At 43.8% G+C, this 24,810-nt stretch overlaps 1 protein-coding gene across 1 annotated transcript in view; it reads left to right on the top strand.

Annotated features, from left to right (window-relative positions):
- The window catches only part of STAB2 (stabilin 2), an 880,852-nt gene that overhangs the window by 653,703 nt on the left and 202,339 nt on the right, over window positions 1–24,810 (top strand). The window contains exon 51 of the mRNA XM_086919174.1: window positions 4,050–4,226. Within this exon, the coding sequence (XP_086775300.1) occupies window positions 4,050–4,226 (177 nt within the window). The remainder of the gene's footprint in view (window positions 1–4,049; window positions 4,227–24,810) is intronic.

The raw sequence follows: 24,810 nt of genomic DNA, 5'->3' as shown, positions 1-24,810 counted from the left end.
CTTCTACCATACCAGGGTAAGCTCTCGGTAGAGGATTGGCTCTGTGAAAATACACCATGGCGTGTGTTGTGAGGTTCAAGCTCTGACTGTAGAATTTTCAGGAATACACTAGACTGACTGTTTCCTTCAGGCAAGCCCTTACGAATCTACTATCTCACCTGATCAATGGTAGGCACACTCCCTATAAAGTAAAATTAAGATCTGCCTATGCAGTCACAAATTCTTACTCCTGGTTCCTTGAGAGTGCCTACTGCTATCACATCCCTCAGCAATGTGACTAAGATTATGTCACCTCTCAGGCTAGCAGGAGGTGCACAGAAAACTCAAATTAATGTGATTTGTCATAGAAAGCATATTTTGTCCATTCACACACATCCTTCATCCAGAGAAGATTGATTTACTCCAACAAGAGCCATACACAAAACAAAATAAAACATTATTTATGTCCCCAACTTCGCATGCATGGCCTGCCTTCAAAGTAACTGGCAAGCAGTCCAGCACAGTTCCAACTTTCATCACATTCTGCATTCCACTCAAGAGTTGCACCACAGAGGCAAAACCACAATGCAGTATCACACAATAAAGTCAAATGAGATTTTGTGGGGAACAGGGGAAATAGAAAACAAGAAACAAGGGAACAAAGGTTTGAATAAAACACTATAGAAGCACAGAAATTATAGAAAGATTCAACAATCTTAAGGGAGCTTCCATCTCCATGCATATGACACCAATGTCCAGAATGCTGCTCTGAGAGTCTCACTTTACCACAGCGCTCCATGTCCAGTGAGGCTACCACTACCACGTGTCCACTCGGAGATACTCTCTTTGGAACCATTGCTGCACCCTGGCCTCACAGTTCCAGTAACCCCTGTTTTAGATTTTGTGTTGCTTTCCCAGGCTCCTACAAGAACCTGCCTGGTGCCCGTATGCTATGACCTAGTAACCTCCCATGACATTTCTATGGCTTTCCTCTTGATAATGTAGAAGCCCATTGCAAGCCCATGCTTTGATAACATGAATTCACCCCTCTCCACCAGCTTTCAATTTACAGTTTCCGAAAAAAAACTTCCTTATGGGTTTACCGTATATGACAGACATGGTTTTAAATCACAGAGGCATCTGAAATAGAGAATAGACAAAAAAAGATATTCTAGAATAAATGTGGGTGAGGCTCTTGTATCACCCAGAAATGCTATCCGATGACCCTTTGTTTCCCGGTTATAGCATGTTAGAGACCCAAGCACTTATGAGTTCTTTTACATCTCACAGGAAAAGAAAATGATGAAGTTTTCTATTAAACCCTCTACTTCTTGAATCTTCACTTTAACAGCTTCAGCCTCCTCTCTTATTTCCATCTATTCCGCTTGCTGTTGTGATTCTTCTTCCGGTCCTTTCTCCACCATCCCCTAATTCTTCTTTTTTTTTTCTTGGAAATTGTTTATTGAACATTTAAAATGAGCAAGTCACAATTCTAGACATGTACAGATGGTACATTTTGAAATGTCTGCTATTAGTTATGTCCTCAGTATATGTGGCATGTTCTGAACGACCAGGAGATTAGAGGAAGACAACTATGTGAATGCTTCAGGTGGAACTACATATAGATGAATGCCACACCTTTGAACAAAAGAAATGATCAAAGCCAAAACAAGTTAGTCAGATCAACTAGTCTATGTAGCTGTTGGTTCTGCAAAATACAACTTTGAATGTCTCTGCAAGGTCAGTCGAGACTGCCAACACTAGTGCAATCTGCCAACTGTGGTACTGGCTGCCATCTCTTGCCGCGCAGATCTAAAGTCTGCAATCTTCCCAACATAGCTACACCAATGCAGAAACCTGTGACCTCTCCAGTGGGGGCAAGCATCGTATGCATCAGAAGTAAGCTTCCAGGCGATGGACTCCCAAGCCAAAAACTCTGCAAGAAAAGACAGAGTTCAAGCTGCATTGCAGACTCAAAAGAGGGGGTGTGACCCATGCTGGTTTAATGCACTCACATTTACGGAGGTCAAACCTGTATTGGAGCATTTGGCTATACTGTACAAAAACTAATCGCATTTTCTGCCATTTTTAAATCATGCCCTATTAAAGTAAAACAAACGTGCTTTTTCCGCAGGAGAAAACATGTATATGTAGCTGATTGCCCTGAGCTCTGCACCTATCACACTTAAACCCTTCTTCTGTACAGGTTCCTCTGCATTCACACCTGCCCCAAAACTACTCACACAAGTCACCACTTTCCTTCAATTTACCCTTTGGCTGCTTGAACACATGCACACAGTCCCTTCTTTCCCATCATTAATTTAACTCAGTCATTAAACCTCTGCATTGGAGGTTTTCAGTATTTCTGTGGATGTGGGGCATATCAGCATCAGACGGCAGTAAATATCGCAAAGCGCGCTTAGGGCTTTTATATTTAACACCGTCTATCGCTGGAATTTATTGCCTGGTTAGCCCGTTATCAACAATGCGTTACTCCAGTGCGATAATATTCCAGCGATATCCAGGGAAATGGGCCAACATTGTTGGAAAACCAGCGATGTTGCACTCAAAACGGCAATAGCCTTGGTGATACGACCCTGTGGTCGTATTTCCATAATACACCTCCCATGTTAGGTATGCTTTAGTTAGGAATTTAACAGACGTTAAATCCCTGCGTTAAGGCATAGTTAACACGATGAATATTATCGCTAAGGCTCTTTGCTGATATGGCGAGCTGCCTTAGCGATAATTTCCCATGTAGTTTTCCCAACCACGCCTACTTTGCATCTCATTAGTGATGTTTATCGCTGAGATGCCAGGCGTTGGGAATTCGGCAGCTAACATGCGCTAATGCATGTTAACGCCGCCTTGTTAATAGGCGTTAAAATTATTGCTGCTTTAGCGGCAAAAAGTGCCGCTAAAGCGATGATAATGCCCTTGATGATATGCCCCTTAGTCTTCTAAAATGTAAGAACAGGTTTCTTTGGACCTTGAACTGCTGATAACCGTAAGTTGGTCTTCCACCTACAAATTGTACAAAGTTGCAACTCTTTCCTACTGACATGAAAGTGATTCTATAGTCACCCAAGGACTCATTGTTTGTAGAATTATTGCCTATTGACCCCTTCAAATCATTCCGCCAGACAACCGAAAATCTCTCATTCACTTCTGCTATTCCTTCGTCAGATGCATCTCTACCCTTAATTCAAATATGAGCAACAGTGGTTTAGTCATAGAACACACACTACTGTTCCTACCCTGGACAGTGAAGTAATAGGCCATACCTTCTTCAGAGGATAGCTTGTGACCATCAGTGGCCCATAAATGAGTGTCAAATTCCCTCTCCATTAATGAAAAAGAGTTGGCGGCTCACCATTAAACGTGGACATTTAGGGGAGATTTCATATTGTATTACATCGTTTCAACTGTTCTAGTACTCATTAGGATTTGTAGAAACCCATATCAACGTGCGAAAAGTAAAGAAACAACTCTTTACTTCCACCACTCCACTTTCACCAGGAGTACTATACCATGCAGCTGTTGCTTGGATCACCCAATTTCTAAACCAAGCCTGTGGACGGAGTAATTGTGTCTCAATAGACAGGACAGTATATGCAAGTTGTGAGTAATCAGAACAAGAATTGAATATTTAAATTGTATATTTCAGGGGTTTCCAATGTAGCTCCAGTTGGGCCAGATCTATGCGATTTTCAAGGCAACCTGAAGGCCGTCTATTTGAGCTCAATTTACGTTCTGTAAAAGTAAATGTAATGTATGTGGATATCCTGAAGATGTGGCATAAATCTGTCCCTCTGGGCTTATGTGGGACAGCCCTAGTCTGTTTGATAGACATCTCATTCGTTTTTAGGTTCTTCTGTGTACTGTTTGGATATTCTATAAATGTACCAAAAATTGTCTTTGAATTAAATGTGTTCCTTGACTCTTCAATTGTTAAAGTCTGGATTTATTCATCCTATGTCCTGAAAAAGGTAATAACCACCTCATTGAGTATTTGAATGGACAGATTGTTTTAATGAAATATTTTTTTAACGTATTTCTCTCCATATTAGGATATGGATCTGCTCAGCCTCATCAACGATCCCATTCACAAACCCGTCACCTTGTTCTGGCCCTCAGACAAAACTATCAAAGCACTGCCCCAGGAGCAGCAAGACTTTCTTTTCAACCCTCAAAATAAGAATAAACTTATAGAATATTTGAAGTTTCACATCGTCAGAGATGAAAAGGTGAGTCATCCTTGAAATATTGGCCTTTTGTGAACGTGATGGCCATTCAGTGGATTTACCACTGATTCCTGTTAACATTATTGTTCTTGTATGTTTTGCAAACATATAAAGATCTGCGTGACACTGATTGAAGAAACCTTTGTGATTTATTAAATTAACATAACGTGCATGTCGTTACATAGCAACATTATAATACCTTGTTCCACCATCACCTATGCTTTAATTAATTTAAATAACCTTGCAGTACACATATGTTTACTTTTAGTTTGTAAATACATGAAACTATCATTAACAACAAAAATGTACCTATTTACATACCCACATGCGGGTCAATTAATCTACCCGATGAAGTGTCTAATTAAGAGAAACAGACAATTTATTCTAAAGCCCTAAAAACACTACTGAACAAATACGCCATTAATACCCAGGTCATTAATACATTTGATATTTCATAAAATAGGGGTTCCTTAAACATAGGAACAAACAAAGGAACCATACATACATCTTCACCACTATGGTAGCTTTGAAGGTTAAATTGGCGGTATATTAAGGTTTGATAAGAGTTGTGCCAAACACAAGCCGTTTTAGAAAGCCATATTGGATGTCTGTGAAGAAGTCAGTCCATATTCAAAAGGCCACTCTTTTCCTGGTATTCGACCCACACAAGTGCTCCTCAAAGCAGAGGACTTCAGCCTGCACTCTGAAAAAAAGAACAATTGACTCGCAACAAGAAAAACTCCTTGGCCCTTGTTGGACCTGGCTCTTTTTGGTTGGGTTATCCCCAAACTTTCACCCTTTTTCCTCCTATTTCTCTGACCTGTTTTAGTTGGCTTTAGGAGTCTGGGCATTATACCTCTGCTAATCAGAGCTAAAGCCCACGTGCTCTCTCCTTTAAACTTGGTATGATTGGTTTACACCTCGTTGGCATTTTTAATTTACATTTAAGTCCCTTGCACAGTGGTATCTCATTTTACCAGGGCCTGTAAATTAAATGCAATTAGTAGGCCTGCAGCACTGCTTGCGTCACCCACAGAAGTAGCCTTTCAAACCTGTCTCAGGCTTCTGCATTGCGGGGCCTGCACGCGCAGTCTACTACCAAAGTGACTTGTCATTTAAAGTTACTTACCAAGTCTGGAACTATCATTTTGCTACATACAGGTCACCGCTAAGGTAGGCTCTAGGTAGTCCTCTGGGCAGGGTGCTTTGTTGGTAAAAGGTAGGACATGTGCCTCAAATGTGTAGCATGTCCTGGTAGTGACAAACAGTCCTGCTGCTCTAATAGGTTTGTATTGGGAATGCCCTGATATATTTTTGAGTGGAATTTTCTAATCTGAAAGGAGAAGTGCTGCCATATTTGGTATGTTTGGACTAGTAGTGAAAAATCATGCTCACTGGCGTGGGTGGATTTATTATTACTATTTTAGAAATTCTACTTTTAGAAAGTGGGCATTTCTCTGTGGTTATTACTGTACTTGCTTTGCAGCCTGACTACAACCCACGTCTAGGGCAGAATGACAGCTGAGCTTGTTCATACTTTCCAGACAGCCATCACACAGGAAGGGCTAGGTGTAAAAAGGTTGCATCTGCATTCATCTGCATATTGAATGGTCTTCCTGGGCTGGGAGCGTGAGGGGTGTTGACACTTGACATTTGTAAAGGCTGTGTCCTGCCCTCATACAAAGGGCTCTTTACCCCCCCACTGGGCAATGGCGGAGGGAAAGTCCTGGAACTTGTCAGACCTTACTGAAAACGTCTCTGACCTTCCAGAAGCAACGTACCAGAGTATAAGTACAGGGACTCTGACCCCTCATGGGAAGTACACCACTGGACCTGGAATAAACTACACTGGAGTAAAGGCTGCTGAGCTGAAGGATTGCCATCTTGCTGTGCTTGACTGTTCTATGGGACGTCTGCTCTGCCTGGTTGCCCTGCTACCCTTTGCTCTGCTACAGAAACCACAAGTAGACTCCCAGAGTGTCTCCCAGGGCTTGCTGGCTTGTCCACCCTGGTCCCATGGGGTCACTGGTGAAGAAGCTGGGATTCTTATCAAGATTTGTACCTTATCAGTCCTCCAGAATCCCAGAACAGGTCGAATGGACTTTTTTGTCTGCTAAGAAGCGTAGACGGGAGGTTTCCAAATTCATATTTAAACAGCTTTGTAATCAGCAATCAAATCCAAATTAAAGAACCACTGAACACGAACTGAAGTTAAAGGATTTATTACAAAGCCAAAAATAATTGGACATACAGATACCTCAGCAAGAGGTTCAAACAGTAAACTGGCAATAATACAAAGATAATCCTACGAAGGAGTCTCAGACGACTCAGAATAAAAAGTAGCGTTAGTTCAAGAAACATCAGGCATCCAATCACTGTCCCTACTTGAAGTCTGGACTGCTTCTACAAAAAGGAAAGGAAAAGGTTAATCTGTCCCTACACTAACTCTAGGGTGACATCACTACTTAACAATTCCCTTCAGGCAAGAGTAAAGGTGTCAGCCGTGAAGACTTCCTAAGAAGTATATTCACATTTCTCGGATAGGTAGCCTAAACTACTGAGCTCGTTCTAAGATGCTACTTCCTACACCCCACTCTGCCATAAGTTCCCCCAACGGTGTCTAAGATTGCCTACATCCTGCTCTAGCAACCTCCTAACAAAATCTGCTCTCCACCCCCGGGTACGGTCCCTAATACAAAACTCCCAAAATCGTAAGTACGCCCCAAGACACACCCCTCTGTGCAGGTGTTGGGTTTCAGATTTTTCCAGCATGGCATCCTTCCATCCAGCGTCCGTTGAGGTGTCCTTGGATCCCGGGCACCTTTTCCGCCAAATGTTGCAGATGGACATTCCTCTGGCAGTTACTCATCCTCACTCCTACCGGCCTAACTTCTAAACAATGGATCATTCTACCTAACAAGCTCTGTGGCCTTGCACCAGCAACTGAAATACGTGAGAAGCAATATTGTGCACATCCAAAGTTGTGATTCAATATTCTCTGAGAACAGCACCCTTCCCAGCAAGAAATTATTTTGTGAGGACTACCAAAGCTAAGGAAAGAAATCACAGTTGGGCCTCTACTGGCTCCTCTATGTCCCAGGCCTTTACACGTTTAAATGTATTTCTAAATGATTCTACATTATAAGCAATGCACTCTATTCCATTACAAAAACAACATTACATTTCAGCTCTAAGCGCAAGTTCTCTTCCATGTTAAAGCGTCACATTCTATCTCCTACACGGGCAACTCTTAATATGGCACGTTTACTAATTTAGCAATGCACACGTTTAATAGCATTTCTACGTTATATAAAGCATCACACTCTTGTTAAGTCTCTACATTAATATACAAACATTATGAATACACCTTTACACATTGCACAGATTCCCGGCCTACTGTTATATTTCTAAAAGCGTACATTAGTATGTCCTCTAAATATGCGGGTGCTGACTACAATCGATTATAATGCACTCCTACAATTTTCCAAAGTAACATGGCGCTCTCTCAGTTCCCCCCTTTGATGACCTGCGTCATCACACAATGCACCACCCTTGAGGAAAGAACCAAGTTAAACAGAGCTTGTTGCCACTTTCCCTCTCTCGAGCAACTCCATGTTCTTAAGTTTCCGATATTGACGGTCCTGTAGTCTCTCTGTTTGTTTCTCTTGCACTCTCAACAATCTCTCCAGTCTGCTTGATCTGTACCATTTATAAGCTCGTACCAAACCCCACAATCCAATCTCACATGCCACAACAATAATAAGGGGTTTCAACACAAAACCAAGAAAACCCTTTCCAAGGTTAGCAAACCAACTCCCTACTTTGCCAAATCCTTTGCCAACCTTTTCCCACACAGTTTCCTCAGTCAGATCCTCGATTTCGCTATGGATCGCAGTAATGTTGCTTATATATTTCTCCAGATCTTTGCTGTTGTCAGGTATATAAGTACAACATTCTTGGACCTTCAAAAGTTTACAGAATCCTCCCTCTTTTGCTAGAAGGATGTCTAAAACAAGGCGATTATGAAAAACCATAGTTCTTATCGATAACATCTCACCTTCAACCAACACCAATGACTAAGCTGTATTCCTTGACAATTCATCCACAACAGTCGCCAACCTTCTGATTTTCACATCATTCAAGATCACTCCCAAAGTCGGTATCATTGCTCCAAAAATGTCTCCAACTGTGGCTCCTGCGCTTTCACCTCGCTTCACTCTCACATGTTGTCCTCCCTCTAAAAGTTCAAAATCTTCCGTATGATAGATCTTGGGAAAAACGATTGCTAGATAATATGTTCCATACCATTTCTCAGGCAGTCGCACATATGCATTCCTCCCGCAAACAAAATACACAGTCGGAATGACCTGCACCTCACTTTGCAAAAAGTTCTTTGAATAATATTCCAAAGTGAAAGTATGCTCACACGTGGTATGACCTACGTACACATTCTTATAGTATGTCTGTGGTCTATCAATGCACAACTTCCCTTTCTTTCCTTCATCTAGAGCTATTGGACCATAACTTCCCTTTGACTTGTGCAGCTTTTCTTCATCTGTCCAATCTATTTTACCCTGTTCTTAATCTCGCAACTGCTTTTGTTTCCGGTACCTATCTTCTACTTGTTCTATGAATTTCTTCTCTGTATCCGACAACAAACATGTCAGATTATGGCGATGAGCATTAGACGTATCCAATTCTTGAGTCGAAAGGAAATACATCCCAAGCCTGTCTCCTGATTTGTAATAATCATACTTGTTCAAATGCTTGTAGGCAGGTACTTCAGGGAGTACAGCATCATAATTCGAAAAGAAATACTCAAAATGATAACTTCCATAGAAAATGCTAAGCAGCAAACTACATGAAATTCCATAAGTCAATGGAAGGTGATGGTATCTGATACCCTCATCTACAGAAGCAGGCAATTGCATACACACATAACAATCTTTCACATTCATGGCCTCAATGTACTCATACAACAACTTCACATACGCATTGAGCTTGAAATTGCCTCTAGACAGATCTGCATGTAACCTACCACTCTCCTCTAGTAGCAAAGCTCTTTCGTCTCCTATTTTGACCACTTTTTCGCTAGGAGTAGTAGGTGTAGGTGTTCCCTCTACCTCCACTGCCTGCTCATGTGGTACTAAATACGAAACTACAACTACTAGGATAATGAAGAGTATCACTCCTCCTACAAGTGTGCCTACAATGCACCTAGCTCTACGATTCGGGTTTCCAGACTCCATGGTCTCAGGACAATTTACAGCTTTCTTGTTCAGCAACATTATTCACAGTCTCTTCTCTCCAACTTCAGTTGCTCGAACCAATTCGAACCACACCTTAGGAAGCTGGAAGTCCCCTTCGAATCTCAGTTCCTTATTTACAGTTTTCAAAGACAACCCTAACCCTTCTCCGTCCTCTATGGGAAGCCCCTAAGTTTCTTCTTCCACTCGGACCTAGATTGTCAACTCAATTTATTTACAAAAAGGTCTTATTCATCCACAATAAGATTTGTTCCAACCACCTCTAGCACATATTCCAAAAGTTCAAGACGAATAACAATAGATTCATGAGATGGTATTTCAGGACCAAACATAGGAAAGAGCAGTCTACTCAAGATCAGATGGCGAATTCTACTCAGTATCGTGGATTCTGGACTGTGATGGTCAGTACAGCTTAAATTTCAAGTCCTGGAACCAACAACAGCACATCCAATTTGACGTTAGGACTGGTACTGATCACTGTCACTTCCCCTTCCCCTCCCCGATCTCAGTACGCCTGGCATCATTCACAAGGTAAGTCCACTCAGGAGTCGCGTAGCTCCGGCATGGCACCCTCGTTCGTCTTGATCTCTTTAGACCTCTACAAGCTTGCTCTTCTTCGCCTTCGTCCAATTCAGATTCCTCAGACACAGGAGCAAGGTCTCTTTCAGAAACCAGTCTCAAGTTTAGTCGCCTTTGTCTCTTCAGCCACTGTTCCTCTGCTCTGCTGGCTCTCGCACCTTCCGCTTGCTCACCCTGCTCACGACTTTCTTCAGCTGAGTTTGACTCTGGACCAATTTCACAGCAACTTCCCTTTTCGGAATGAGTTTCAGAATCGCTGCCGTTCTGACCCTCCTCAACTTGGTCTAGTGAGCAACCAGCTGCATCAGACACCCTCACAGCTTGGCTTCTTCCCTCCTGTGGCCCTGCCACATCAGCTGGATGTTCATTCGGGAGAGGAGGTGTTTCTTCCAAGGGTGCTGAAACTCGACGAGTATGGGAAGCATGCATCTAGTTCGGCAGACCCCCACACTTCACAGCAGTGTTTGTGACTAGGATGACTTGGTAAGGACCTCTCCACCGAACATCCAAACAGCTCTTTCGCACGTGCTTCCGAACCAACACCCAGTCCCCCGGACTCAGGCTGTGACAGAGATCACTGGATGCCGGGACTACATCAGCCTGCACCTGATGAGACACAGAACGGATTACATCAGTGAGTCCCTTGCAATAATCCAGGATCAGATCATCTGTGATATTAATCTGGGCTGCTGCTGGCACCGCTGGCAACCTCATAACCCTTCCCATCAGCACTTCATGGGGGGAAAGACCTGTTCTCCTGTCTGGGGTACTGCGCATACTCATCAACACCAAGGGCAAAGCATCTGGCCACTTCAGAGATGTAGATGAACACACTTTCGCCATCCAAGCTTTCAGAGTCCCATTGATCTGCTCCACTATCCCAGAAGCCTCTGGACGATAACTACAATGGAGACTCTGATCAATATTCAGTGCTGTTCAAAGCATCTTCATGATTTTACTATGAAAATACGTTCCTCTGTCCGATTCCAAAGAGGTCGGAATCCCGAATCGAGGGACACGCTCCCTCAACAACAGCTTAGCTACTGTAAACAGCTTAGCTACTGTAAGGGTGTCGCACCTGCGGGTCAGGTATGCCTCCACCCACCTTGAAAACACACACATCACTACCAAGATGTACTTCATGTGGTTGCACCTAGGCATCTCAATGAAGTCCAATTGCATTCTGTTGAAGGGCCCCCCTGACCTCCCAATGTGACTCATGTACCTGCAGTCCTCTTTCCGACATTCATTTGTTGGCACGTAACACATCTCTGACACACAGCTTCTGCCACCACACGAAACCTTGGATTGTACCATGTCTGTCGGAACACTCGCACCATCGCATCTCTTCCTAAATGCACTGCACCATGAATCTGTCTTGCCATCGGACTCAACAACTCATTCGGCAACATTGCTCTTCCATCACCAGAGACCCAAATGTCCACATCCCCTTTCACGCAGCCTGAATTGATCCACACATTCTTCTCATGGTCTGACACCTGTTATTGCAAACATTTGAGCTCGCCCCAAGTATCTGCCATGGTCAGCATCATGTTAAAATCGGTTCTCTCTTCGCCCTCTACACCATGGTTCTCAGTGAAATATAACCTTGTTCGTCACAGAATCTTGCAACTTTATCCGCATAGCGGTTTCCAAGTGACACTAAATCTGTCCCTTTTCCATGAGCCGTGCACTTTACAACAGCTATTTCCTTGGGACGTTGTAAGGCCTCTAGAAGCAACCTCACGAACTCCCCATTGCGAATGGGTGATCCTGCCGATGTCATGTAACCTCTCTGGGACCATAACTGTCCGAAGTCATGAACCACACCAAACCCGTACTGGCTATCAGTGTAAATGGTAATTCGAGAGGGGCAAGATGGCGGCTGTGTGATCTGAGTAAGAGTAGCTCCCTAACCGCTGGCGCTGTGAAAAAACTTATGGGGATCGAAAGCACATAATACAGGTTTATGCGGAACAGCAGAAAGCACATATCTCGCTGGAATATCTTATGAGCTGCGGGCGAGAATAGGGGGCCCGTAAAACCGCTGGGATTAAAGAGACTGGGATTAATTCTAAAGCAGCATTAAATAAAACAAATGCTGTGCCTGGAGAGTAAACGACGCCACAACAACTCGCACCCCCTCACAGGGAAACGCAGCGAAGTATGGTAACAAAGGCTATATCCCTGGGAGTGGACAAGCGGTTGTTCAAGGACCAGAAGTTTATACTAGAGGGCGGATTCCCAAGATCCCTGGCATGTTTTCCGGCAAGCCATCGAGTATTAAACAGAATAAGCCGCTGCCGGAGGGAGTCCTAGCGAGTGGAACCATTCTGAACAGGCAAAGGCTACAGATGGCAACAGTGGTAACATTGGTAATATAGGCAACAATGATGCAGCATTATTAAAACCTGTTTCTCATGAGCTAGTTGGCTTTGCAGAAGTGTCCAGGGATACATAAGGGGGCGGTGAAGGCTCAGCTAGCTTGATTCAGAAAGAAATTACAGCAGCGGATGGCACTTTTCTACTTGGTGATCCTATTGGGGAGTCCCAAAAACTGGAAGGGGCCCCAATAATACCAGGTTCTTCTGATGGAGAGAATTTTTTTCCGCTGGCAGAGGAGTCAGATGTTGATGCCGATAAATCTCTGGATTCGGACAATTCGGATGAGGCGTCCGGAGAGGACACAGACAGCCCCCCAAGAACAGCCGATACATTAAAGAGGGCTACCCTTCGTTATGGGAAATCCAGGAAGAAAAGCATCTGTGATTCACGACGAGACAGTCTTCTTTCAGAGACAAGTGATCACCTACAATGGGACCATGCACTGACCAACCCCAATGTGTTGGGAGATAAAGAACCAGGATTTCAAGAGGAAGATCTAACAGCCTCCGCTAGTAAGCCAGAGCTGGCCCCCTCAATTAATTTGATCTACGCCACATTAAAAGCCATGCAAGCTGAAGCTCGGCTAGAGCATGAAAGAGCACAATTGGCTACCAAAAAAATACAGTGAGCTATTCGGAAACCAACCAAAGCTTGTTCAGAGGTGGTAGCTAGAACAGCAGCATTAGAGGAGCGTGTGGTGGGCCTAGAGGCTGGCCTTGAAAGCACTGAATCTAAAACCTCTGCGAATGATGCAAGACTAGCTGACATTATGTGGAAACTTGACGAGTCAGAGAATAGACAACGGAGGAATAACCTACGTCTGCTAGGCAATGAGGAGAAAGCCGAGGGGATGACATACAAGGTTTTGTGCTGAAACTATTTAAAGCTGCCTTCCCAGAATTGTCATCTTGGAACTGGGAAGCTGAGATTCAGCGTGTGCATAGATTACCGCTAATGGTCAAAAGTCAAACAGCCACGAACTCGAAACCTCGGGCGATCTTGATATTTTTTGAAAACTTTTTGTTACGTCAGGCCATATTTTAAAAAGCGAGGCCAGATGCAAAGAAATCAGCTGAGGGACAAATTTTTTTTGTGAAGCCGTATTTTTGCCATATGACAGTGGAGAGAAGATGGCGCCTTCGTCAGCTGATCCCTCCTTTCCAAAAAGTTGGCTGCGAAGTATATCTAATGAATCCCACACGCCTTAAGGTCATTCATCAGGGAAGGTCTGGGTATTCACTTCAGAGATCCAGGCTGAATGTTATCTAAAAGAGCTGATGAGTGGCTGAAGAATTTGTTTACTGTATTATTTGTGCAAAGTCAGGGAGGGGTAGACAGGGTTCGTGCTAGCTATCTGTTCTGCTTATTTGTATTTGAATTCTCAGCAGAGGAGGTTGGAATGGGTATAATGGAGGGTGTTTTGGTAACCAATGATCTCTTCCGAGATGGTTGTCAAAAGGGGAAGGCTTTGTTTTTCCTTTTTTTGGGGGGTGGGGGAGTTATGATATGTTTTGTGCCTGTCAGGTTAGGGAGGGACCAGGGGCTCTCTCAGGAAACCGGGAGGCCTCACAAGGGTCTGAGGACCTTTTTTGCCATAGTAAGGGGTAGGTGGGAGGGGCGGGGGGAGGGCGGTGGATCCTTTGTGGAGTAAGGGGGTGAGGTGGCAATAAGATTATCTATTTCTTCATTTGAGAGCCGGTTTGAAATGGTTTCATGTGTGTACAGATCTTATGTATTATGTCTCAGGAAAATGTTGGTGTTTAACCAATGGGTAGTATTAGAATAGCCTCAATTAACATCTGTGGTTTGAATGATCCAGTGAAACTACGTAGGGTAAGGGAAGATGTGCGGATCCTGAGGGCAGATATTATCTGTCTTCAGGAAATTCACATTGAAGCCAGCCAAAATAAGGTTTTGGAGCTGGAGGGGTTTCAATTAATTTCTTGGATAGGGCAGGAAGTTAAAACGAAAGGTGTAGCCATTTTTATACGTAGGGGTTTAGCCAAAATTGTTCGCTCATCGGTGGATAACTATGGCAGATGGGCGATTATACAATGCTCCATTCAAAATAATTTGTTTACACTTTGCTCCATCTATGGACCTGTTCTGGATGACCCCGAGCTTTATAATTGGTTAGGTTTAGAGTTGGTGGGTTGGCCATCGCAAATTATATTTTGCGGGGATTTTAATATTAATTTAGATTGTGTAATCTCAAATCATCCGGAACTAGGGTATCAGGGGCGTAAACCGAGAGTTTTCAAGTCTCTTATACACTTAAAGGAGTTACAGGGATTGGCAGATATGTGGGCACAAACAATAGATAATGACCCGGGGCTTACTTACCTTTCAGCTCCACTGGTAGACGTTCTAGATTAGATTATTTTTTTATTTCCCAATGCTTGATTCAGGGTGCTAAAATAACGAAATTCCCCAGGGTAAAGTCCATCTTGGAAGTAAAAATGCAATACAGGCGGCAACAAACCAACTGGACATTTAATAGGGGTTTGTTAAGAGATAATGTATACATAGAACATATGGCAAAGTGGATAACAAGTACGTGTGGGATACTTTGAAAGCGGTCATTAGTGCCGAGACGACACAGCATGGGTGGCAGATCCAGAATAAAGAAAAGGAGAAGATTTTGAATTTGTATAAAGCATTGGGAGATGCTGAAACCAATCTTGTTCAAGCGTTGTCACAAGGGGGGGGGTTGAAGGGGCACAAATCAGAATTTCAATAGCAAAAGCAGCAATAACTGAGATATCCTTGGCTAAGTCCGTCAGCAAATACATAAGTTGGCGCCCCAAAGCATATGAATGTAATGAAAGGGTAGGTCATATGTTGGCAGTTCGGACAAAGGAAAAAGCGGCATTATCACGGATTGTTAGTATTAGAGATCCAGATGTAGGTTTGGTTACGGATGGAGGGGCAATCCCTTTGGCCTTTCAGAAATGTTATCAAAATGTATACTTAGAGGATAAAAGGGATAACTGCAAGATACAAACTGAAATACATAAGTATTTGAATAAGCTATGATTAACTCCTTTGCCCTCCGAAGATTTTGATATGTTAGAAGCTCCTTTAAAATTGGACAAATTACTTTGTGTTATAGCTTCACTGCCACCAGGGAAGGCGGTAGGGCCAGATTATATACCCGGGGAGTTCTATAAGATATTTCAAATGCAGCTCATGCCAATCATGTTTGAGATGTTTAGTTTAGTGCAGAATGGAAATAAACCTCCAGATTCTTGGCGGACAGCTAAGATAGTTACATTCTTAAAAAAAGGGAAGGTGGCGTCGGATCCAGGTTCATAATCGACCCATTACCTTGATTAACACTGATATCAAAATGAATTCAAAAATCTTTTCTAATAGATTATCATCAGTAATTAAGAAAATGGTATCACCACAACAACATGGCTTTGTCCTTGGGCGGGAAACTATTGACCATATTCGATGTGCAATTACACTGTTCCATTATACCAAGGTTACAGGAAACCCTATGGCCTTAATCCTGCTGGACGCGGAGAAGGTCTTTGATAGGGTCTCCTGGCCTTTTTTATGGGAAGCACTGAGGGTTTATGGCATAGGGGAGAGATTCATCGGCGCAATTCAAAGTACGTTTAAGAATCCTACGGCCTACGTCACAGCAATGGGAGCACAGTCTGGGGTAATTAACATCACACGAGGCACGAGACAGGGGTGTCCGGGCTCCCCTTTATTATTTGCCATCTACATAGACCCCCTAATTAGGAGGATCCAGGATAATGAAATAATACATCCTATTCAAGCCAGAGGGGCCGATGTTAAAATCTTGGGATATGCGGATGACTTGGCCGTTTTGACAAGTACCCCTCAGCCGGCTCTAGCCCAGATTAAGATTTTAACTCAGCAATATGGCAAGATCTCTGGATATCATTTAAATGAGGGAAAAACTCAAATAGATTGTAATGATAATGCAGGGCTTGTGGATCATCGGATCATTGCCAGTGCCAGATACCTTGGCATAGAAATTAGCTCAAAAGTAGAGGATATAGTAGAGATTAATTTAAAACCACTTTTACATAAAGTCAACCTAGAAGGCCGTAGGATTATTAATCTACATCTAACACTGATGGGCAGGTGTAATTTCATCAAAATGATATTTCTCCCCAAAATTGTATACTGTTTTCGTGCAAACCCGGTCTGGATAGACAAATTATGGTTTAAGAAATTGGATCAATTAGTTACATGGTTTTTATGGGCCGGACAAAGACCAAGAAGGGCCCTTAGATTGATGACTCTTTCTAGAGACATAGGAGAGTGGTTTTTCCCTAATTTTCGAAATGTATTATTGGGCAATTACCCTTACACAGATAGGAGATCTGGTAAATGTGGGAAGCTTGGATAATTCTGATATATCAGGATTCCTATTTATCAGTTAATTTACGGGATAGAGGCTAGGGGCCTCTTATTGCGTCATATTGAGTTTTATTATTTTAAAAGGGTTACATTTAAAGTCTTACTAAGTGCTTATCGGGTTTGGACTGCAGTGAGGAAAATGTTTGGAATAGGGGGGCTACATGTTTATTCTCCTTTCCTAAAGAATCCTTTCCTGAAATATTCAGAGATTCAACATTTAAAAACTGGATGAATAAAGGGATTCATTGTATTGGGGATCTCATATCCGATACTGTTATAATGTCCTTTTAGGCCATAAAGAGAGATATGAGGTAGAGAACAAATATTTTTTTCAAATATTTACAGGTCAGGGACTTTTTCACAAGGAGATCTGGGATATGATAAATGCGGGTCGGCTGACAATCTCATCCTTATATAAGCTGGTCAATGTGAAAAGGCTGGATGACTTAACTAAACATTTCAACAGATGGCAAACGATCCTACAAGCTGGGCAGGGAGAGTGTGAGGATTCTATTTTCTATAGTCAAACAGCGTGTATCTCTGCAAATATACAGGTACAATGTTTTAAAACTTGGTGTGATTTCTATGTAACTCCATCTTGCATCTATAGATGGGAGGGACCTCCAGGATAAATTATCCTCAATGCAGATTGCTGGCAGCTGACAGTATACATATGTTTGCCACCTGTCCTAGTCTGTTGCAACTTAAAGCCCAAATTGAACAGCGTTTAGAACAGATTTTGGGTTATCCAATTGTATTGACCCCCCAGACTATTATGTTGGGGATTTTTAACCAACCTCTGGATGAGTCGGATCGTAAATGGGTCTTTATCGTAATGGCGGTATTGCGGCTCTGCCTCGCTGCAGATTGGTTGGAACCAACTCCACCGTCAATCCATGTTTGGTTCAGTAAATTATTATTTGTGTATCATTGGGAGATGTCTGTGTTTAAAAGAAGGGGCAGCAAGGCTAGAGGGAAAGGAGAAAAGATTTGTGGTTCGTTAACCAAATGGATTAATTGTGATACAGTTTAATATGATGAATTGTCATATGTCCTTTTTTGTTTCAAATTTGTGTTTTTTTTCTTTTAATTCTAGTCTTTTCTTTCTCAAGAGGATCCACCGGGGTGGGTGGGGGGATTGGGGCGGGAGGGGGAGGGAAAACATTATTAAAATTGGGTGTCGGATATAACTTTTGTATGTTTTCCTGCCATACAGGGAAGCTATTATAATGTGTTTTTGTTATTTATGTCTGATGCCCTAATAAAAAATATATAAATAAATAAAAAGTAAATGGTAATTTGAATTTGGTCTTCCGCTAGGCAAGTACGAGTCAAAGCAATGATCTCAGCCACCTGAGCAGAGTATACTCCTTCCAGGCATGCTGCTTCAACTACTCCTGTAATTGTACATACAGCAAAGGCTGCTCTCAGACGACCAACATTGTCTCTTAAGCAAGAACCATCAACAAAGAAAATCTCATCAGGGTCAAGCAATGGTTAATCAACAATGTCAGGTCTCGGTTTGGTGCAAAGTTCTGTCACATCAAGACAATCGTTGTCCACACAATCTTCATCAAGTGTGTTTGGCAACAGCATCAAGGTAGCAGGATTCAAAACCGAACACCTCCTGACGGTCACATTCTTTGCAGCAAGTATGACTTGCTCGTAGCGTGTGAGACTATTATTGCTCACGGTTTTCCAGCTTAAAAGCAAAGAGAATTGGCTCTCCTCATGCAGAGGGATCGAGAAGAAGGTCTGACACAGATCAATCACGGTAAACCAACACAGCTTGACACGGAATCTGAAATTGTAAGTATCACAGATGGATTCGCTACCACTGGACAACAGGGAACAACTATATTGTTGATCCAGCGCAGGTCCTGTACAATCCTGAACTTCCCACTCGGTTTCTGCAATCCCATAATAGGCGAGTTGCATGGACTGCCCATTACTTCTTTCAGAATTCCTTGCTTAATCATGGATTTTATCCCTGCAATTGTTTCTGGAGTCAAATTGTATTGTGGCGTTCTTGGGAATTCAGCATTCTGCTTAATCTGAATCTTAACTGGTTCAACTCCTTTGATCAATCCTATGTCCTCTCCAGTAAAGTCCCACACTTCCTGCGAGACTGAATCTCTCAAGTCAAGTGGAAGCTCTTCCACTGTCAAGACAGGATACATCTCTATACACGCATGCTGATTTGCGACCTTAAAGTTAGCATCATCTTCATTCGTTTGCAGTTCCACTCCTTTAGGGGTACAATAGATGGTACAATTAAGCTTACACAGGAGATCCCTCCCTAGTAAACAAACAGGACTCGAGTTGCTCACCACAAACTGATGTCTGTCACGAAACAATCCTATTTTCACAGGAATTGGTTCTGTCAAAGGATTCGTCATCTTCCTATTTGCAACACCTACAACCTGGATTGTCTGTCCTGAGAGGGGTAGGTTGGGGACTACTACAGATCTCACAGTAGAACGGGTAGCACCAGTATCAACCAGAAAGGTGGTGGGGTGACCATCAGCATCCGCTTCCACAAATGGTCCCCTCTGGTCTACCTCCAAGACTGCCCCAAGAGTGCAGTCTTCCTTCCCCTCAGGCACCGTCATGCCAATGGGTCTAATTAACAATCATCACTCTCATCAAAAAGAGGCATCTGCTGGTATGTCTGAGTCCCTGACGGGATCCTCGGTGGCTGGGGAACCTGTACTCGCGGAGCCGAAGTCCCCCCTTTGACAGTTTTTGGCTTTGATACAGTTGTTCTCACCTGGGGCACCTGTACTTGCTCTACCTCTTCCTCCTGTTGGACCTGATTTGCAGGATTCAAAGGACACTTGCGTCTCCAGTGTCCAATCTGATGACACTGGTGGCAGGCAGTAGTCCTTTTCAATGTGGCTAAATCTACTCTTGGTCTGGAATCCAATACATTTCCCTTTGTCTTATTCTGACCATTCTGCTTCCTTTCCAGCGTACCTCCTCCCGACTGTACCTGACACTTGTCAGCCGCCTGCATCTGGACCAGCATCAACTTGTCCTTAAGCATTTTTTTTTCGAGTCTATTTCATCACTACAGTACCTAGCATACCTCAAGATTTCATCGAACGGCTTGTTCTGCCAACAAATCAAATGCTGCTGGATCATAAGGCAGATATCAGGCCTCAATCCCAAAACAAACTTCGAAACAAACTGTCCCATGTCCTTAGGATCCATTACATCCAACCCACTGTACTGCTTAAACACCTGCAACAATCTCTCGTAGTATTCATGCACTGTCTCCTTCGGTTCCTGAACCGTCCGATCTATCTTCACCCAGTCAACATGTTATGTTATACTTGATTTGTTATACTTGATTTTATATAGCGCACGGCTACTCAAAGAGTGTCCCGGCGCTTTGGTTTGCACACCTATCTCATAACATAACAAGTAAAAGACAGAAAAAAAGAGGATCCAGAAAAAAAAGACAACCCCAGGGAACAACTAAGAAGTAAAAAGCCAGGTTTTGAGACCCTTCCTAAAAGCCAGTAAATTTGATGTACTGCGCAATGCCACTGGAAGGGTATTCCATAGCTGGGGGGCCAGCAGTCTAAAAGAACGGCCTCCAATACGAGCCCTTTTTACACGCGGAACCGAGGCGAGGAACAGGGATCCTGAGCTCAAGGGCCTGGCTGGATGGTAAAAGGCAAGCCTTTTTTGAAGGTATTTCGCTCCTGAGGCATGCAGAGCTTTATGCGCCAGAGTCAAGGCCTTGAAAATTATCCGCTTCCGGACGGCCAGTGCAGCGACTGCAGGAGGCCTGAGGCTCTGGCACGGCGAGATAGTCCAAAGATTGCCCGTGCTGCCGAGTTGTGGACCACCTGCAGCCGTTGAAGCAGATATTCTGGCAGGCCGAGATAAAGAATGTTCGAATAATCAATTCTCGAGCCAATTATCGCCTGCACTGTAATCTTCCTGTGCTCCTCCGATAGTAAGGTGAGAAACTTGCGCAACATCCGGAGCAGGCCAAAACAGGTGCCAGTAAGACCGATTATCTGAGATCGCAGTGTTAGGCCGTTGTCAATCTTAATCCCTAGGTTTTTAGCCACCTGGGACGAACTTGCTGGTGGAAACATGTTCTCTGGCCACCACACCTTCCAGTCCGGATCTGAGCTGCACCCAAAGAAGAGGACCTGTGGGGACACTTTAGATTTTAGCCATGTGATCACCTGTTCGTATTTTTTCATGACCAAAGGCGATGGCCCGTTTGTGACAACGTCTCGGTCTGGTTCAGCGGCGGGCCATTCAATCGCAACCTTACATGCAACCCACAAATCCCCTGGAACCACAATGTCGAATAAGGTGTTAAAATGGATCCACAACATCTTAGAGATCTTAACAAACCTCTCAACCTGCTTGTACCACTCAACTGAGTTCTCTCTCAACTTTGGAAAATCGTTCGTGAATGCTGCCAAATCTACTCGACTCCAAGGCACATGCACGTATCCTCCATTGGCCACTTCCTGCAAAGGGTATGTCCCAACTCCTGCCATTCCCCCTATCTTGGTCCAGCGGGTGATCAATGGTATCTCACGATCCCCTTAACAATGGTCGACAATTACTCTGGGTGTACGTTACACCCGACCCACTTAAGCTACTCATTGAGCCTAAGGTTTTCCTGGGATGCGCACGCTCACAGCCTGATCCAGTTTCATACAACAGGCATTCCAACTCCGCAAGACATCACAACACAACTCAAGCACCGCAATCTAACAACATAAAACCCTATTCATACTCACTCTCCCATGAACTGCTACTTTTGCCGCATTGTCACTCTCCGTCGCTTTCCATGAAACACCGTCTTCCGCCGACAATCCAATGGGCAATCATCACCTAATTTCTATGGATCTTGGAAAACTCTTATCCTAATCTAGATCTCCCCTCACTCTAGAGACAACCATCCTACTCTGCTACCAACTGAAGGAGCTTGGATTCTTCTCAAGATTTTTACCTTATCAGTCCTCCAGAATTCCAGAACAGGTCGACTGGACTTTTTTGTCTGCTAAGAAGTGTAGAGGGGAGGTTTCCAAATTCATAATTAGACAGCTTTGTAATCAGCAATCAACTCCAAATTAAAGAACCACTGACCACGAACTGAAGTTAAAGGATTTATTACAAAGCCAAAAATAATTGGACATACAGACACCTCAGCAAGAGGTTCAAAAGGTAAACTGGCACTAATACAAACATAATCCCACGAAGGAGTCTCAGACGACTCAGAATAAAAAGTAACGTTAGTTCAAGAAACATCTTGTATCCAATCACCGTCCCTACTTGAAGTCTGGCTGCGTCTACAAAAAGGAAAGGAAAAGTTTCATCTGTTCCTACACTAACTCTAGGGTGCCATCCCTACTTAACAATTCCCTTCAGGCAAGAGTAAAGGTGTCAGCCATGAAGACTTCCTAAGAAGTACATTCACGCTTCTCGGATAGGTAGCCTAAACTACTGAGCTCGTTCTAAGATGCTCCTTCCTACACCCCACTCTGCCCTAAGTTCCCCCAATGCTGTCTAAGATTGCCTACATCGTGCTCTAGCAACCTCCTAACAAAATCTGCTCTCCCCTAATACAAAACACCCATAATCGTAGGTACATCCCAAGACACACCCCTCTGGGCAGGTGTTGGGCTACAGATTTTTCCATTCAGCGCCCGTTGAGGTGTCCTTGGATCCCAGGCACCTTGTCCGCCAAATGTTGCAGATGGACATTCCTCTGGCAGTTACTCGTCCTCACTCCTACCGGCCTAACTTCTAAACAATGGATCATTCTACCTAGCAAGCTCTGTGGCCTTGCACCTGCAACTGAAATACGTGAGAAGCAATCTTGTGCACATCCAAAGTTGCGATTCAATATTCTCTGAGAACAGCACCCTTCGCAGCAAGAAATTATTTCATGAGGACTACCAAAGCTAAGTAAAGAAATCACGGTTGGGCCTCTACTGGCTCTTCTATGTCCCAGGCCTTTACACTTTTAAATGCATTTCTAAATGATTCTACATTATAAGCAATGCACTCTATTCCATTACAAAAACAACATTACATTTCAGCTCTAAGCGCAAGTTCTTTTCCATGTTAAAGCGTCACATTCTATTGCCTACATGTGCAACTCTTAATATGGCATGTTTACTAATTTAGCAATGCACACGTTTAATAGCATTTCCACGTTATATAAAGCATCACACTCTTGTTAAGGCTCTACATTAATCTGCAAATATTATGAATACACCTTTACACACTGCACTGATTCCCAGACTACTGTTATATTTCTAAAAGCGTACATTAGTATGTCCTCTAAATATGCGGGTGCTGACTACAATCGATTATAATGCACCCCTACAATTTTCCAAAGTAACATGGCGCTCTCTCACTGGACCATCAAATACCTTGCAAACTGCCTGAATCGAGTTGCTCGCACCTTTCTGTGACATTCACTGCAGATCACCTGCACCGATATCTCTGTGAGAGCAAGTCTTCTTACACCTGCGCTGAAGTCAAACGACATCCCCTCGTAAGGAAGCCTTGGGGAGAAAGTGGCCGTAACCACAAGCTACATCCATGCAGCTGCCAGCGCTCAGAAGAGCGTCAAATGCAAAAGAAACAATTGATGGACGGAATGCTGGACAAGACAGATTTGATTGGTGGGTCCAAACTGGGGTGGTGTGGTGAGTAAAAGAATGATGGATTAAACCCAGATCTTTGTGACTGGGGGCGAATGTTTGCATTGTCCAGCATTCCGTCCATCAATTGTTTCTTTTGCATATGTCGCCGTAAGTGGAAAGGGTATGCTCAGACGTGGCTCCTGTGCTCACTACACCACTGGATTCAAGCTAGCCTGGCTGATGAAGGGTGATGACCTTATTAAGGGCCCAGGATGCTTGTTTCCGGTTCAGGGAGGACCTGGCTGGGCAGTTCGGGCTGGACTGTTCCCACAAGGAACAGGGTTAAGACTGATTTGCATATGGCTGGGTCCAAACTGGGGTGGTGTGGTGAGTAAAAGAATGATGGATTAAACCCAGATCTTTGTGACTGGGGGTGAATGTTTGCATTGTCCAGCATTCCGTCCATCAATTGTTTCTTTTGCATATGTCGCCCTAAGTGGAAAGGGTATGCTCAGACTTGGCTTCTGTGCTCACTACACCACTGGATTCAAGCTAGCCTGGCTGATGAAGGATGATGCCCTGATACCGGTCCCAGAATGCTTGTTTCCGGTCCAGGGAGGACCTGGCTTGGCAGTTCGGGCTGGACTGTTCCCACAAGGAACAGGGTCAAGACTAATTTGCATATGGCTGGGTCCAAACTGGGTTGGTGTGGTGAGCAAAGGAATGATGGATTAAACCTAGATCTTTGTGACTGGAGGAGAATGTTTGTTTTGTCCAGCATTCCGTCCATCAATTGTTTCTTTTGCATATAGTGCTCAGAGGAGCAGCGCGATTGCCTCCACACACATTCACAGAATTGCACTGTGGGAGACTCGAGCATCTTCCGCCCGACTGCCCTGACTATCTTCACATTCAGGGCACCATCTGCACAATCCCCCTGGGGTCTGCTGCAGATTGCCTTACGAACCCCCACTGGGCCTTGCAGCAGCCCAGCAGCTCTGAAGCAAATCTAAAGGTACTGTGGGGAAGGGGTTAGTTTGCCAGATTTCTTCTTTGGTCCACCTGGCCCTTGGCAGTCCCTGCATTTTCTCACTGTCATTCTATTGGATTACGCAAGACCTGGGCAGCCCCCATTACCAGGCAACCAAGGGAATGCCAAGCCTGCTAGGTTCTAGTTGACAGCCACACCCCCGGATCTGGTGCAGATGAACTGCCGGCTGCCCAGTGCTGCATCTGAGGTTGCCGGCCTCCTTACATGCTCCAGGGGAGCTTGATGTTTGTGTTGGGCTTCCCCCAGAGGGGATCCAAACCACTTTGCCCATT

This window comes from Lissotriton vulgaris, chromosome 1_1, assembly GCF_964263255.1.
Source record: "Lissotriton vulgaris chromosome 1_1, aLisVul1.2, whole genome shotgun sequence".
Taxonomy (NCBI): Eukaryota; Metazoa; Chordata; class Amphibia; order Caudata; family Salamandridae; genus Lissotriton; species Lissotriton vulgaris.
The sequence above is the reverse complement of the archived record's forward strand: the minus strand, read 5'-3'. Positions and strand labels throughout refer to the sequence as shown.